Below are 17,445 nucleotides of genomic sequence, written 5' to 3' on the forward strand. Positions count from 1 at the left end.
TTTCCCTCCCCTAATAAGATTTCAGCTTTTATGTACCATCCCAGGGTCTTCAGAATGAGTAGTTTTGCTTTATGAAGGTGAAAACATATTAGCAATGGGACTGTTTGTGTGCGTGTGTTTTTGTTTAAATCAGTGAGATTTCAAATTTGGTTTGGATGGCCCGTTTGTTGATTTTTTTTTCTATAATTGTGATGTAAAAAAAAAAAAAGAGTTAAAGACAAAGTAAAATAACTAGCTTACTAAAACTATTTGAAAAAAAATACCGTGTATGTATGTTGTGCATTTTTTCCTCCTTTCTTTGTCAGTTTCTGTCATCTGCTGGGGACAATGGATGGAAAATATTCCACCACTGAAGGCCAAAGTATTAAATGCGGAGTTGATGATTAGCATCGTCTAAAAGTCACAACACAAAAAGGTGTGATATGATAAAAATTTGAAAACTTAAATTTTAAAAGTTTGACCCTTGAATTTCTTTTGTGAAATGATCCAAAATGGCGCCGGCCCGCAACATTATAGAATGATGAAACTTCCGTTTCGGTACGCATTTATTTTCGTAATGTTTCAACCAAAGAATATCTTAAATAAAAAAATAAAAATAAAATAACTAATAATAAAAAAACAACTTTTTTTGTATCCACAGGGGGGAAGCAGTGCCACGAGAGAGACGTTTCCTTAGCAACGGCAAATGCGCGATTCAAAAATAATGACGTCATACTTTCCCGTGATCCTTAGCGGCATTGACTTCAGCGCTTAGCGAAGGAAAGAAGCTCAATCCCTTTCTCTTAAAAACCTTTCTTGCAACAACCACACACTAACTATCCGCATAAGAATTGACACCGGGAAAGGTGTAATAGCGCCGGGCGTGGCATCGGAGGAGTTTTCTTCGGCATCGGTGAGTGTAAATCTAAATGTGGGTTTTAAATGTTACTGCTCAAGTTTCCAGACAGCTTAGGTGGGTTAGCATCGCTTAGCTGTGTAATTAGCATTGACGCTTGGAGCGATTTTTTTCCCCCAACATTCCCATTGTTAGGACGAATTGACGTCTAATATTTACACGTTTACTGACGCTTTCGTCCTGTCTGAAAGATTAGCTGGTAAATGAACCACTTCAAGACTATGTGTGTCTTTCACAAGCTATTATCTGTAAAACGGCGTTATTTGTGTACGGTGTTGAGGACTGAACGATTAAAAAAAAAAAAGAAGAAAAGAATCAAATTTCTACCTCAATATTGTGATCGCAAGAGATAAAAATATCTTCCTACAATTTTTTTTTATATAGGTCATTTTTATGCTAAAATAAAGGCAAATAAATGAAGCCGAACTATTATTAAAGGTAGTTTATGTACTACAATTAGAGTTAAACCTACACCAATTCCATCTTTCTTTGACAGAAACATGCAATTTGTGTCCTTTACGGTTGCGGATACAGAGACCACATTAATCCATTATTTATACAACTAAAAACTTAAACATTTAATTAATTGAGGGAGTTTAACCGTCTCAAAATAATGTTTAAAGCACATCATGAAATTTTACTAGTTAATATACAAATTGAAAAACAAAAAGTGAAAGTGAGTATAAATAAAGAGGAACATATATTTTCTCCAAAGCAAAATATAGAACAAAACAAAAAGAAGGATGTATTTCATCTCACGGTGTCACCTTGTGGAACAATCTGAATTGTAAAACAAAATCATTTCAGTCTATCTGTATTTCTAAAAACGTGACAAAAGCTCAATTGCTGGAAAAATACATATAGCACAAGGAAATGCTTGTTTTATGGGATTGTTATATTAAGGCGTCTTCACCGCTTGCTGTCATTTATTCTGTGTTGATTATTTGTTGTTGTTGATCAGGGGCAGCTAACATAATTTTTTTTTTTTTTTTTTACATCTTTCTGTCCATTTTCATTTCTGTTTTTAATGGACTGAAATTTACTCGACACATTGACTTGCAGTCTTAAGCGTTTGCAACAATTTCACAAAAGTCATAAACAAGCCCATATTTGCAGGCAAATCTTTAAAGTACTGCAGTGCAATATTTGGCAAATTCAGCCAAATCGCGCTACTGGCCATAGAGAGCCCCAAAGAGAAGCCTGAAATGTTAGAAAATTCAGCAACTCAAGCAGCCTGGGACTGATTTACACAAATACAGTACTAAATTGCGACACTGAACGTCATCTAGGCCAACTGTAAATACCAACATCATAAAATAAACCAATCATTTATTGTAAGCACAATTTGATTGATCATTTTTTGTTTTGAGTAACATGCAAAATAATGCACAAAAAAAGACGGTATAAAATAAAATGCATCAAGAAATATCAAACGCAGTCGCATACTTAAATATTGATGTCAATGAACAGAAATACCTGAAACAAGAAAATAATGTTTTATAATTAAAAGTGTTGAAATAAAAATGACTAATTCTTTTAGAAATTATGTAGGGATAGACCGATTATCGGCGCCGATATTTAGCATTTTGACAAATATCGGCATTGGCCATTTTGAAGAAACATATGGCCCATAATAGATCCAATAAAAAAAAATCTTAACTTAATTTAAATTTATTTATTCCTTTTTTTTTTTTTTTTTTTTTAATTTTCAGTTTTCAGATATGCTGCTCATCCTGGGAACTCTCTGCACCTTGTGTTTTGTTTGAAATTAAGACTAAGATAAGTAAAAAAATAAAAAAATAAATAAAAATTAATACTTCAGATATTTTGAAATGATGAAATACTTTATTTGGTGTAGAAAACAATTGTTTGTTATTATTTAAATATTAAAACATGCTGGGACATCCCGGAACTTGCTAGATTTTAAAAACAAAACGTCTATTGACTAAGAATTTAAAAAAAAATCAAAAATAAAACACTCCAATGTTTTACTAACCATAAAAGTTGCTCAATAAAAATATGCTTTAAAAAAATAAGGGCTGGAGTTTGTATTTTTTCCAAATTTTGTTGCCAATATTTACATTTTTTTTTTTTTTTAGTGAAAGTGAATATCGGCTCCAAAAATCGGTTATGGGTGTCCTTGAATACTAATAATCGGTATCGGCCATGAAAAAACACATCGGTCTATCTCTAAAACTTTGTACATGTATAAAAATGTGCAAAAGTTTCAATTAAAATGGGTCAAAAAAATCTGGCAGTGATAAACATTAGCCAAATTTAATTGTCTAACTCGATGTCTCAATTGACTTACCCAGTGTGAATTTCGGGACTGTTTTATTGAAGCCATAACTCATTCTCCTTGTCACCATGCGCCATTGGCAGAGATAAATGAACAGCGATAATGAAATTAACACATCATTTTTGGACAAATTAAGTGGGAGGGGATCGTTTCCCTCGCCACTGATGATTAACTCTAACTACAATTTTAGCTTCTAATGTATTATTTTACAATTTATTGCTCTCCTGTTTGCAGGCATTATGGACCAAGACTACGAGTCCAGGCTGTTAAGGCAGCTCAACATCCACAATGCGAATGCCAGCCCAGTGGTAAGTAAAATGTCGTCACTAATGGGAGCTGCACCCAAAGTTGTTTTTAACTCTTTTTACTGCCACACGTTATAAAAAGAAATTTGATATGGGAAAGGCTTTGATCATTCACGAAAAGAAATACAATGCTTCCATCTGCTGGCCATAGTTAGTGGGTATTTTTGATTCCACAACCCACTGACCAGGCAGCACTGCACTTAGACGTTGCACTGAGAAAAAATAAAATAAAAAACTTAGTTGACGTCATTTAACGTTTATGGCGGCATACGTCGTGATTTTACTGATCGTTATTAACCGTTTTTGGCGGTCAAAGAGTTAAAAGCAGCAATTTACTTAAAAGACAGGTGGCGCGTGCGCGCAACTGCTTACGTGTTGAGAAGAAACACTTCGACCCGACAGTCGCGCACAATTGACGGTGTCACTGGAGAATCCGTCGAAATGGCTGCTGGCTTTTGTGGCTGTTAACACCTCGAACAAATGCACCATCTGTTCTTGAACGTCCTCCATTGTGGTCATGGCGTCTGCCACAAACCTGATTCCCATTTGAACGCCTTTGCTCAGTGGTTGTTGAACTTTTTGAAACAACTCATAACTAAATTAACTCAATAACAATTGCCACCATCCTGACCAACATTAAATTTAGTATCATAGTAGTCTTAAGTCTAAGTAGGTGATCAAAAACAAGACTCCTGAAAAGAATATGTAATATTATTCTAACTAAGCTACTGTAACATTGTGCATGTTTGAACATTAACCCTGCACCTAAATATAGGAAAACTGCACTCACACTGACTTTACAAGACCCATATCGTCCTGTGATGATATAAGAACCAAAGTAATGATAGCCTGAGACCAATATGGTTTTTTTTTCAAGGCCGATATTGATTATTAGTAGTCAAGGAGACTGATAACCGATAGTTCAAGCTCATATTCATTTGCAGTAAAAGAGAAAATATTAGCGTAAAAAAAATTGTAAAATATAAAGAATTGACAGCTTTGTTTAAAAAGTATAGGAAAAATTGCAGGAAGCTTCCAGTGTCATCTGCATGTGTTAAAGGGCCAGTCTGCCGGTTTGACTCTGGAAAAGGCACTTTTTAAATACAGGATTTAAACAAACTACTTCTCAATTTACAGATCAGGGCTTGTCTTCATTTCTGGTGGTGATTTTGTCCAACCCCCCCCCCCCCCCCCGTTTTGTAAACAGCGGGACGTTTCTGTTGAAAGACAGTGTTTACACCGCTCCAGCCAATCGCAGGGCGGGGGGTGGCGTGTCGCAAACGGGGCCGGGCGAATTTGTCGGCTGCGTGACGTCACTCCCGCGGCAATTTGAAAGCACGCACTGATTTTTTTTTTTTTTCACTCACTCATTCACACATGTGAGTGAGTGAGTGAGTGAGTGAGTGAAAAACAAAATAATAATCCGTGCGTGCTTTCAAATTGCTGCGGGAGTATTTTTTATTTATTTTTTTTCAACTGTTTCATTTTCTAAACTAACATATTATTTTGTATCATTGCAAAAGTAAATAAATGAATAAAATTACTGAAATATTTAATCAAATTAAATCAATATTAATATTTAATATTCCTCAGAAATTGTGTGCTTCAAAAAGTCGAAACATAAAGTATGTTTTAGAACATTAAAATGGAAGATATAATACGCATTTTTCATAGAAACGTATGCAAAACTGAGTCAGATAAATGTCCTACACAAGTAAAAGTAAACTCAGGAGTCTTCTTCTTCGCCTGAAGACTTCCGTACATTTCCCTGCCACTCTTATGAGGCACTCCCCCTAGTGGTCCACCAAGCAATTGCTCAGTAAGTCATGAACAATGGAGCCATTATAGTGGCTGTATACTAACTACAAATATCGCGACACTTGTGTAGGCATATTGATAAACTGTCGGGAGACAAAGTATCACAATTTATCACGATATCGATATATCCTCACACTCCTGCTCTCGTTCCCTGTGAAGAAATCCGTTGGCGCGCTTCGAGCTCTGTCGCCAGTCAGCTCGCCGCTGTCCTCGCCGAGCAAGCACGGCGATCGCTTCATTCCTTCCCGGGCCGGCGCCAACTGGAGCGTCAACTTCCACCGCATCAACGTGAGTTTTGCTGCGACGCAACTCGGGGAAACTGTCACTTCCATCATTGTCAAAAAAAAAACAATCTGACGGTTAACGGTCCGATCAAGTGTGAGGTCTCGCTTGATGGAGCTAACGTGGTTTTTGTTGCTCCGGCGTAGGAAATTGAGAAGTCGCACAATCAAAACAGGAAGACCAAAGACGGCACAGCGGACAGCAACAAAGGTAACGCATTCGCCCTCTCCTGGTGCTTTTCGGACTGGCATGTTCACGTTGTGCATTTTGTACTGCATGTTCAAAATTAATGTTCACTCATACACACATTTAGACAAATAAAAAAAATAAGAACATTAGCAATGTCACTCACTAGGCCACGCCTCTTAAAGGCACACATCCAATTAATCAAATTCAAATTGACATCGCAAAGAATGCAATTTCAGTTGGTCAGTAGGGTTTTGTCTTATTTATATATAACGGTCCACTCCTTTCATATTAACTCATTAGCTCCCAAAAACGTATAAATACGTCATATTTTAAATGTTTTAAGTGTCCCAAAGACGTATTTATACGGTTTTTGTTGTTGTTGTCTTATGCCAAAGCATAGAGAAGACTTTGATGCAGTCTCTCTACTGCAGAAAATGGTTGAGTGGCAGCAGAGTATAAGAGATCAATCAGGCCATGTTAAAACAAGCTGATTTCCCCACAGTTCTAAGCAGAATTGTGAAAAACGATGAAACTTAGCTATGTTCTATTGCTAATTGCTGCACAGCGGAAACAGATAGGAATATACTTTTTTTCCCCTGATAAAAGAAGAGACTCTAATCTCTCTTTTGGTATGTTCCATATTTTTATAGCAATTGAACATAATATTTCGCGGGCCTTGAAAAATCAGTCAAAATCCAGGAAAACAGTTAAGTGAAAATGGTTGGGAGTGAATGAGTTAATTGCCTCCAATTAACTTTTATTTTGTTTTTTAAATTATTCTCAGCGCTAAATGGAGGAGGGAGGGAGCAAGACGACATACTGCAAACACAGATGGATGCTTTTTAGCTCTGATTTAAAAAAAAAAAAAAAAAAAAAAAAAAAAGTGCCAGTGAGTAATGGTTAGCCCCAAGGGCAACATGAGTTATGGGGACTGTTCTAAGAATATCTGACTTTATAAGAAGATTGAAAACACAGGAATTTTGGCATTTATTTATGTAAACCCTAGCACACTCGTTCTTCTGTACTAAATAATCTGTATTTTGTTTCAAATTAAAATAGACTGTGTTCAATTGGGAAAAAACATTTTTGTTTACCCAAATATTCCCCCCCCCCCAAAAAAAGTCATTTTATACAGAAGCATATTGCATTCACTTGAAAAAAAAACTGAATATTTTTTTTGGGGGAGCTTTGTTTTTTTTTTTTTTTTTTTTTTTTTTTGAGTAATTTTTTCTGTTTTTATTAATATATATATTCTATTTTTTTTATGTTTTCCCCACTGTTTTTGAGTAATTTTTCCTGCTGGTTTTCTGAATAATTTTTCCCTGTTTTTCTGAATATTTTCTTTATGACAAAAAATATTATTTATTATAAATATTCAGTAAAACAGAAAAAAAAAATTCCGAAAAATAAAAAAAAATTACTCAAAAAAATAAAGCTCCCCCAAAAATTAGTCAGAAAAACAGGAGATTTATTTTATTTTATTTTTTCAAGTGAATGCAATACGCTTCCATAATTTTAGACCAATAATGTCATTGTAATACTATGACACCATAATGTTTTTACTCACGGTTAACATTCCATTCTAATTTTGGTCTATGCCTAGTACGATGTGATTTTTCTAGTTTAAAAAAAAAAAAATGAATTTGATAATATGCGAGTAAATTGAGTTATGAGCTTGGTCACAGAGCAAATTAAGCTCCTCAGTTAAGATACAACTGTTGTTAAAAATAATGCCGCGTTTTTCTACTGCTTTATGAACCTTGAGCGGTTCATTATTTGAGTATTGATTGCACAAAGACATAAATTGTGTCATGACGAATGCAGTCAAGGTTTGACAGCATCTTTGTTGGAGCGTGAGGACCGCCTGCTATCTCAACTCATTTGCACACAATCAAACATGATCATTTGACTGAGCTCTTGTTTGTTCTGCTTGTCGAGGTTTCAAAAAAGCAGACGAGTCGTCAGTCGTTTGCAGAGATGTGAGCAATGCGGCAAGGCTTTGCTTCCAGTCAATCATTTCGTCGGTCTGTTTGAACCCCTCAGCGGACGGGCTCGCCTACTCGGCGCTGCTGAAGAACGAGCTGCTCGGCGCCGGGATCGACAAAGTCCAGGACCCCCAGTCGGAAGACCGCCGTCTGCAGCCATCCACGCCCACCAGGAGGAGCCTTTTTAAGGTGCGATCTTACCTGATCCTCACTTTGAAGGGTGTCAATGCAGCAGACACACCCATGTCAAAATTTAGCAGTAATAAATGTCATCATAATGCATATATTTGTGGTTATAATTTTGTTTCACAGTTTTAAAAATGTGCACAATTTCACAAGTTACTTCATCTTAAAGATTCGATAGCTCATAATATGAAAAGGGAAAAAAAGTGCTGAGCTGTCATTAATGTTTGACAAATGCAATTATGCCATCTAGTGGCAGAAAAATGACCTCAACACACATCGATGTCACACTCTATTTTTACAGTACAGTGCATATTTTTTTCATTTGAACTAGGGGTGGGCGATATGACGATATTAGATCGTTAAGAACTTTAATGTGTTGACGATCTCATAAAGTTGACAGATCGGCAAGATCGTCTGTGGCACATTGTATACAGTTCAACTTTATGCGGGCTCAAGCTTGGTTTAGGCTTGATGCATCCGTGTGTTTTTGTTTTGTTTTGTTTTCTCCTCCCTCCACTTAGACGCACAACTACGAGAATTTGTAAACTAGGCGGAGTCGCGGACGAGCAAACGCTGTCGTAAACGGTGTTTTCTATTTTCCAATTCTGTGTTTTATTTACTTTGCTAATTCATCCCAAACTGTTTTTGTCGATAGTTTATTGAGGAAAAAAACATGTTCAACTTCTATTGTGGTGTTAACTAGCGCTGTTCATACACCGTTGGCACTCTTTACTGCCCCCTGTAGTCTGGGAGAATATCGACCACAGCTGCTATAATTGCACTATTTCAATTGAAACCTGTTGTGAAAGCTTAGTTGGCTTAAGATGTCTGTTTTGTTTTTCCTTTTAGGGTTTTATATGCTTTGTAAATATGTTTTAAAATTTGCAAAAATGTTCAGAAATGTGAAGATTAGTCTAAAAATATGTAAGAAAAGAAAAAAAAAAGGAATCATGGTAAATTCCAGGTGGTGAATTTATTTTTAAAGAATCGTGATGTGACATTTTTACCATATCGCCCACCCCTAATTTTAACCCTATTTTATGAATTATTATAAAATTACTGTATCACTGAAAAATGTAGCCATATTTCTATTTGCTTAACATATTTTTTCCACACTTATGTTAACAAGAGTATGAAAACATTTTGTTGTACATTTCGAACAGATATAAAATTTGCGATTAATCTCGAGTTAACTATTGAAGTCATGCGATTAATTGCGATTAATTTTAATCGCCTGACACCTAGACAGTTAAGCTTACCTTGTGTTTTTCCTCTTGTAGTATTCGTTGAGTACGAAGAGGTCTCTTGAAGAAGATGGTAACGCGGTCTCTCCTTATTCTTTATCACCCGTCAGCAGCAACAGGTAAATGCCCCCCAAAGGTGTGTTGTTGTTTTTTTTTTCCCTCTTTGTTTTCTTCAAGCTTAGGTTGTTTTTTTTTTTTATTTATCATACTCACCTGTAATACTATCCGTTTTGTTTTGCAGCCAGAAACTGCTGCGGTCGCCACGGAAACCCATGCGCAAGATCTCCAAAATACCTTTCAAAGTGCTTGACGCGCCCGAGCTTCAGGACGACTTCTACCTCAACCTCGTGGACTGGTCCTCTCTCAACGTGCTCAGCGTGGGACTGGGCACGTGCGTGTACCTGTGGAGCGCCTGCACCAGCCAGGTGTGTCGGCGCATTTTCGCTATTCCTTTTTTGGTGCAGGTTTGAAAAGCGTTACCCTCTTATATCAGCAGTTCAGTTCAGTTTTTTTGAAATGTACTTTTAGTTTTTTGTTAGTTTTAGTTAAAAAAAATAACCTTGGTTTATAGCAATCATTTTTACAGTAGACGTTCTGTAATGTGGGAAAGGAGAGCCTCAGTCACTGATGCTCTTTTCAGACAGTCATTGAACGCCCGGAGATCAGTCGAACAACTGCTGTCAGCCACAGCTCACATCACGCCAGCCCGTCAGGCCCCGCCTCTTAAAGGCACATATGTAACATACAGATGCTGAAATATGCAGAAGATTTTCTCATGGCCTGCTTGCAATGTTTTTTGTTTTTTTCAAATGTGTGTTTGAATCAATTTAAATGTTTTAAAAGGATGTCAGAGGGATAAAACTATATTTATAGCTGTCAGTATGTTTTGTTTTGTTTTTTCTCTCTTTTTAGGTGACGCGTCTGTGTGACCTTTCTGTAGAAGGAGACTCTGTAACATCGGTGGGCTGGTCAGAGCGGGTGGGTTGGTGCTTTTGATGGTGTGTTTATATTAAGCATGAGCATAATCAAATCAGTTAATTGTTAATAATTCAGGCAAACAACTTGAGACAAAAGCAAGACTGTTGGTCAACTATGACCAAATAAATTTCATTCAAGACCCATCCCTCTTTTAAACCTTAAAAAAAAGAAAAAAGAGTCATCTTGAGTGCAGATGTTGTCCTCACGTACGTGTTTCGGTCATGTTTCTAATTGAAGGGCAACCTAGTTGCTGTGGGCACTCATAAAGGCTACGTTCAAATCTGGGACGCCGCCGCAGGGAAGAAGCTCTCCGCTCTCGAGGGACACACGGCCAGAGTGGGTGAGTTGAAGGGCAGGGATGGAGCTCATGCAAAGATTGAAAAGCAGAAGCTGTGGGAGCACTATGCTAAACTGGTTGAATAATTTCCTGGGTGTCCCACAAGGGCCCATTTTGGGCCCCATTTTATTCTTCATTTATATAAAGGCAAAGAGGTTAAAAAAAAAAAAAAAGTAAATTTAAATGTAATCAGTAATTAGACGTACCCTTCCCATTCTCCCGCCAGGTGCCTTAGCCTGGAACGCAGACCAGCTGTCGTCCGGCAGTCGCGATCGGGTCATCCTGCAGCGTGACATCAGAGCCCCGCCTCTCCAGTCTGAACGCCGGCTCCAGGGACACCGGCAAGAAGTGTGCGGTCTGAAGTGGAGCACGGACCATCAGCTGTTAGCGTCCGGGGGCAACGATAACAAGGTAAACAGAGAATTGATTTGTGTCGTTAGAGCGGACTTGCCATGTCGTATGGTTGCCCTCAGGCGGACGGTTCTGAAGGCGAAACCACATTAAATGTAAAATCGCGAGTGAGGGACCAACACCGATGATTAGTAGAAAGGAGGTCGAAAACTGATATTTGACGCTAGAGGTGCATCAATTAATTGACAACTAATTGATTTACCAAATTAATCATTATTTTGATAATCGATAAATAGTTTAAATATCTTTTTCTTTATTTAAAATTGTCCAAAATTGTCAGAAGTTCAGCTTCTCTACAGTAAATATTCTCATATATAAAACACAGATGCTGTCCTCATAAAAACAATTACTTTTACTTTGGTGGTCTATTTTCCTCACATTACAGATCAAAACAATAACTGAATCCCAATTAATATATTTGTGCACTTAAAATAATGTCCTGGTTTTGAAAACAGGGATGGAAATTCATTTTTTTTTTTTTTAATCTGATTCATCGATTAATTGAAAGTAATCAACAGGTTAATCGATTACTGAAATAATTGTTTGTTGCAGCCGTATTAGATGCGATATTCCTTTGCTGAAAAGAAGAAAAAAAAATTGGCATCAAAATTCGAGCCAAAATAACCACGTTTTAATCTTTAAACGATTCCATGTCCATTCTTTGGATGTTTTGATTTTTTTCAAAGAAAAAAGCATCGGGGGGAAAAACAATTGGGAGCATCAACATCCCCAGGGTTGTTAATATATTAAAAAAATAAAAAATCCGCCCATGCTGGCTTTTGTGAAGTGTAGCAATTCGAAGGTAACTAAAAAGATCCTTATCGAGCACTGAATCCAATGTTTGGCACATAGACTCCCATTATAATTGCTAATTTTTGATGCACTATAAACGACGTGTGTTAAAATGCATTTCCCGTGATTTCCGCTTCAGTCCGTTCAGTTGCAAGTCAACACGTGGAGGAAATCAAAAATTGGGGTTTGAATCAATGTTTACACCCATTAACCACCGGGTTGCGCCAGAGACTAACTAATTGTTTTTGGTACGTGTGGCGGCACATTACTGCAAATCAATGCAATTAAAACTGTCCGGATTGCTCGAATAGGTGTGTGTGTTTGTGCATTGCTGGCTGAAGTTAAGTGCATGTATTTATGTGTGCGTCCCCCCCCGCCCCCGCCATTTGCAGTTGCTGGTGTGGAACCACTCGAGCGTGCTGCCAGTGCAGCAGTACACGGAGCACTTGGCGGCAGTGAAGGCCATCGCCTGGTCGCCCCACCAGCACGGCCTGCTGGCCTCGGGAGGGGGCACGGCCGACCGCTGCATCCGCTTCTGGAACACTCTGACGGGGCAGCCCCTGCAGTGCACTGACACCGGCTCGCAGGTGTGCAACCTGGCCTGGTCCAAGCACACCAACGAACTGGTGAGTCGCACTCAAAAAAAAAAAAAGTATGCATACAGAAGTTTTATCAGTGTCGATACGTCAACAAATAATGAATAAAACACATTCTCAAGAATCGGTACTCAAACTCAGGTTGAAAAATTCAACTCATAATGAAAGTAGTAAGAATAGAAGTACTGATTCAAGTCATTTACTTCATTAAAATGGCAGACTGGATTGTTCTTTCTGTGCGTACAAAAGTCAAAATGATTGTTACCATCAGCTATACACAATACTAAGGACGCACTGATTCCAGTATCAGATATCATTGCTGATACTTTTTGGGTTGGAGCCATGTTAGCCGTGTGTGGATGCAGTAGAATTTAAAAAAAAAACAACAAACAAAAAAAATCTACTTAAGTACAGTAACAAATAGACAAGGGCCGATTACCAGTTTGAATGGTTTTAAAAGGTCAAAAGTTCAATCACCGCTAATACTGGCCGTCAGGTGAAGAGTGAGGGTACTTCTAAACAGGACACAACATGACTGGCTGCTTGCTGAATTCAGTAAATGAACCATTTCTATGAAGTTAATTCTCTCCTATTCCTTCTCGACGAGCAGAGGGAGGAGGGGTGAGCAGTTATCCAAACGAGGATGCAAGATGAGACATTGGGCAAAAACAAAACAAAACAAAAAAAAAAGCCAGCGGGTACTTGTTAGCCCAAGGATAACATGAGTAGCCCATAGGTCTGCTCTTTAAAAAAAAAAAAAAAAGGACCTTGCCGATTATTTATTTATTTATTAATGTATGTGTATTTATTTATTTATTTATTCAAATGTAATATAGTACATGTGTGTGTCTCCTGTACCAAATATTCATTTTTTTTTTTTTTTTTAATAAAATAGATTGTGGGTGGGAACCAAGGTTTTTTTGTTTACAAGTAAAAGCGCTGTAATTTCAATGCCATATTTTTTCTGATGTTTATTATCTCGTCACACTCTCATATGGTCCCATGATCATCCCTAGGAGTATTTCTCTTTTCCTTCGCTGAGATATAGTGGTCCAATTTTTTTATTTTATTTTTAAATTTTTTGGGTTGGTTGAGTTTATTGAACATATAAACATAAGCACATTACAAGTATAAAATACAAGTTGAAGTTAACAAAGGAGAAAAGAAAAAAAATTGTAGTAGGAAGAAGTCCAAAAACGTATCTAGTCCCACTCCCTAATACTTCTATCATGATAATATACTAATAAGTTGTTCTTACTAACAAAAATATTAAACAATAGCAAATAAACAAAACATGTTTATCTTAAGTGCACAAATATATTGGTATGAATTGTAAGTCCTTATCCATTACATTTCGACGCAAAGACTTTGACTTTTTGTTTGTTTTCGCTCTCAGGTGAGCACACACGGATATTCCCAGAACCAAATCCTGGTGTGGAAGTATCCCTCCCTCACTCAAGTGGCCAAACTCACAGGACACTCGTACAGAGTTCTCTACCTGGTCAGTGTTTATTTGTTGACACGACAAAAAGCAGAATGTCAGTCCGAGTTTATTGGTAATGTATGTGCAGGCCATGTCCCCCGATGGAGAGGCCATCGTGACGGGGGCAGGAGATGAAACGCTTCGCTTCTGGAACGTCTTTAGCAAGATGAGATCCACGAAGGTATTTTGTTTACTTTCTTGATTCGGAATACGTGTTTGAGGTGTGAAAATATCTCTCAGCGCCGGTGCCGGCAATGTATCTTGCTGGGGTGTCACAGGACTTTGCACTCCAAGACGAGTAGCGCGAGCCGCTAGCTAGCTCACGAGCTAACTAGCATCACGATACGATCAGTGTCACGATATTATGGTGAGATGGCACTATTAAAAAAATAAATAAAAAAAAACACATGATACTGTATAAAAACTCCGAATATTAAAATGTGGGGCGGAAAAACAGCTAATTTCGGATTAAAAAAAAAAAAAAAAGTCTGTCATGTCTTTTGATGGAGATGTTGAAAAAGATTTGCTGCTATGGCTAATTTATGGTGATCACCAGCGCAGTGGCCAAAACATTCCTAATTAAAATTAAAGGGATACTTGACTCATTGGGCCATTTTCAGCAGTAAGAAGTTTAATATTTTGTCGATAATTAATGTTGTAACTTAATTATTTTCCATGTACAATGAATACCTTTAAAAAATAATTGTTCTACTTGCTGTCGACTGATGATGACATCACCTGTGCTGAGGAAGTAGGTAACGACCAATCATGTCTCAGTTTGCTGACCAAACCCAGAAAACAGGTGAGCCACGATTGGTCGTTACCTACTTCCTCAGCACAGGTGATGTCATCATAAGTCGACAGCAAGTAGAAACATTACTTTTCAAAGGTATTAATTGTACATGGAAAATGATGAAGTTACCACATTGATTATCGACAAAATATTCACTTTTTACTAAATTGAACACAACTTGCCATTCTAACACGTGCTGCTTTTAAAGGGGAAGTCAACCCCACATTTTTTTTTTTTTTTAACCAATAATATGTTTCTATGCAGCCCCACTGGTCTAAATAAGCTATTCTGGTTAAGATTACATTTGTGGAATTATGAGTTATGCAGCAAAATCCAGCCGTTTTTATCCATCTCAGGGGGTGGCCATTTTGACACATGCTGTCCACTGAAGATGACATCACAGTCGCTAAGGGCTCGGGCAACGGCCAATCACAGCTCACCTGTTTTGTGATGCTGCACTGTGATTGGTTGTTAGCTGAGCAACTGTGATGTCATCTTCAGTCGACAGCAAAATGGTGGCAAAATGGCTGCCCCCAAGAGATGGATTAAAAATGTCTGGATTTTGCTTCATAAGTCATATTCCACAAATGTAATATTAACTCATTCACTCGCCGCCATTTTCACATTTCGCAATCCCGTTCGCTCCCGGCTGTTTTACTGGATTTTGACTGATTTTGCAAGGCCCACAGAATATTGAGTTCGATTGCTATAAAAGCATAGAACCTATCAAAAGAAAGATTAAAGGGTCTTCTTTCATCAGGAAAAAAAAGTATGTTTCTATCTGTTTCCGTTTTGCAGCAATTAGCATTAGAAGAGAGCTAAGTTTCATCAGTGTTCACAAATCTATTTAAAATTGTAAGTTATTGAGCTTTTTTTTCAACATAGCCCTGGTTGATCTCCTTTGCTCTGCTGCCACCTGCTGGCCGTTTGTGTAATAACTACCATTTCTGCAACCGTTCTTTGCAGTTGAGAGGCTGCATCAAAGCCTTCTGCATGCTCTAGCATAAAAAAAACAAAAAAACGTATAAATACGTCTTTGGGACACTTAAAACTTAAAAAAAAACGTATTTGTATGTTATTGGGAGCAAATGAGTTAATCACAATGTCATGTTACGACTAGTGAGGTCACATATAACATATTATTTTTCAGAAATGTTGAAAGTTGACTTCCAATTTTAATATTGTGAGATGAAGATTAACTCAGAACTCACAATTGCTTTTTTTTTTTTTTTTTTTTTTTTTGTCCTCCCTCTTTCAGGAGTCGGTGTCAGTCCTCAACCTTTTCACCAGGATCCGGTAGTGCCACCACTAGTGATTGGGGGGGAAAAAAATGGGAGTTGTTGTTTGCATGCATCAAATTGAGCAAGTTGAGGCTTTTAAGTGTTCACATGGTCGATGTGCGCAGTTGCGAATGTTTTGTTCAAGTCACGACCGCACGCACAATCGACTGATCACAAGTGACGTCATCCGGCCCAACTCATCTTCAGTTTACAGACCCGAGTTGTGCATAACTGCCAAATTTTTAGTTTGTCCTTTTTTTAATTCTTAAATAATTTATTTTGTTTATGTTTTGTGTTTGTACTTGTATTTGTTTTTGTTTTTTTTACATCTGATTCAAATTTTTGGTTGCATCTGTGGAGATTTTCTGCGTCACCTCCGTTGGGTTTGCAGAAAGATGTGTGAGATATTTTTGAACCATCCTAAAAACCAAACGAGTATCATATGTATTGTTTGCTCAACAATGACAACGTCCACCGTGAAATGAAAACATTTCCTATCAGAGCAATTACGAGCCTCACAATTAACTGCCTCCATAAAAAAAAAAATGTTGCGCTTTTGCCCGCATGACATTTTGACCTGCGCTTGCATTTTCGTGCTTGTTTTGTCGAAACCGCATCATCTGCAAATCTGTCCCTCCGTTTTTATTTGATTTCTTCCCCACTTTAAATGTCGAGTCATTTTACATGAATGCCGTGTTACTTGTGTTGTGTAAAGACATTTTTGTTTTTTTGTACAGTAACGGCATGCTTGCTGACAAAACTGGAGTGGGGGAGAAAAAAAAAAGTTTTAAGTTCGACTTATTTCAACTTAACTTACACGTTGAATGTTAATGTCTATTTCTGTTCTCAGGTAATGGGCAATTAAAAAAAAACATATCTTGTACGTTTATGTGGCTCTTTTTCATCTTTTATTCTGTCAACAAATTGACTTGAGTTCAGTTTTTAGGTGGATTCATTTATCAATTGCTTCTTTGTTTTTTTTTTGTTTGTTTTTTTCTTGTCCTGTTTCTTGTCAACATAACACATCAAATTAGGGGTGGGAACGTCTGGGTACCTCGCGATACGATATGATATGCGATACAAGGCTCACGATATGATCAGGAAATAAGTCCACGATAATCGACAATAAATTTACTCAAGACATAAATGATGTTTTTTTTTTTGTTTTTTTTTTATGAGAAAATAGTTTTTTTGTACCATCACTGAAATACAAAATTACAACGGGCGTCTTATTTACACTGAGTACTTTAGTGTATTTTTTTTGTTTTAAACAAATAACAGAGATAACTTCCTGTCAACAAATTTGTCTTTTTTTTTTTTTTTAAACGTTATTGTCATGAAACTTATCAGTTATGTAGTCAACTGTTTCATTTTATTAACTGTGACACCATTTTTTTGTGTAACACTGCAAAAGTAAATAAACAAAATGACTTGAATATTAAACTGAAAGGCTCACATACTACTAAAATATTTGTCACTTACACACCCGACTGAACTGCTCTCACGACAAAAAATATTTTTCGCTCAAAGTTGCTACAAACACACTGATACTTTTTTTTTTTTTTTTTTTTT

The 17,445-nt window shown here is 37.2% G+C and overlaps 1 protein-coding gene across 1 annotated transcript; it reads left to right on the forward strand.

The window, feature by feature from the left end:
• The first annotated feature begins 717 nt into the window (after positions 1–717).
• Positions 718–17,322, forward strand: LOC144013991 (fizzy-related protein homolog). Its single transcript, XM_077513451.1, has 14 exons — positions 718–892; positions 3,429–3,502; positions 5,477–5,605; positions 5,746–5,809; positions 7,832–7,962; positions 9,240–9,322; positions 9,445–9,628; positions 10,116–10,181; positions 10,419–10,521; positions 10,745–10,929; positions 12,114–12,347; positions 13,714–13,818; positions 13,889–13,981; positions 15,852–17,322. The coding sequence occupies exons 2-14, from the start codon at positions 3,434–3,436 to the stop codon at positions 15,891–15,893; spliced, it is 1,488 nt and encodes a 495-aa protein (XP_077369577.1). The 5' UTR covers positions 718–892; positions 3,429–3,433; the 3' UTR covers positions 15,894–17,322.
• The last annotated feature ends 123 nt before the right edge of the window (positions 17,323–17,445 follow it).

Source organism: Festucalex cinctus, chromosome 1 (genome assembly GCF_051991245.1).
Source record: "Festucalex cinctus isolate MCC-2025b chromosome 1, RoL_Fcin_1.0, whole genome shotgun sequence".
Taxonomy (NCBI): Eukaryota; Metazoa; Chordata; class Actinopteri; order Syngnathiformes; family Syngnathidae; genus Festucalex; species Festucalex cinctus.

Bases quoted from the DNA above. Each gene is read 5' to 3' on its own strand.
- LOC144013991 (XM_077513451.1), top strand. From the start codon at position 3,434: ATGGACCAAGACTACGAGTCCAGGCTGTTAAGGCAGCTCAACATCCAC. The intron at 5,810-7,831 runs GTAACGCATTCG...TGAACCCCTCAG, and splicing joins CACAGCGGACAGCAACAAAG to CGGACGGGCTCGCCTACTCG. The intron at 9,629-10,115 runs GTGTGTCGGCGC...CTCTCTTTTTAG, and splicing joins GGAGCGCCTGCACCAGCCAG to GTGACGCGTCTGTGTGACCT.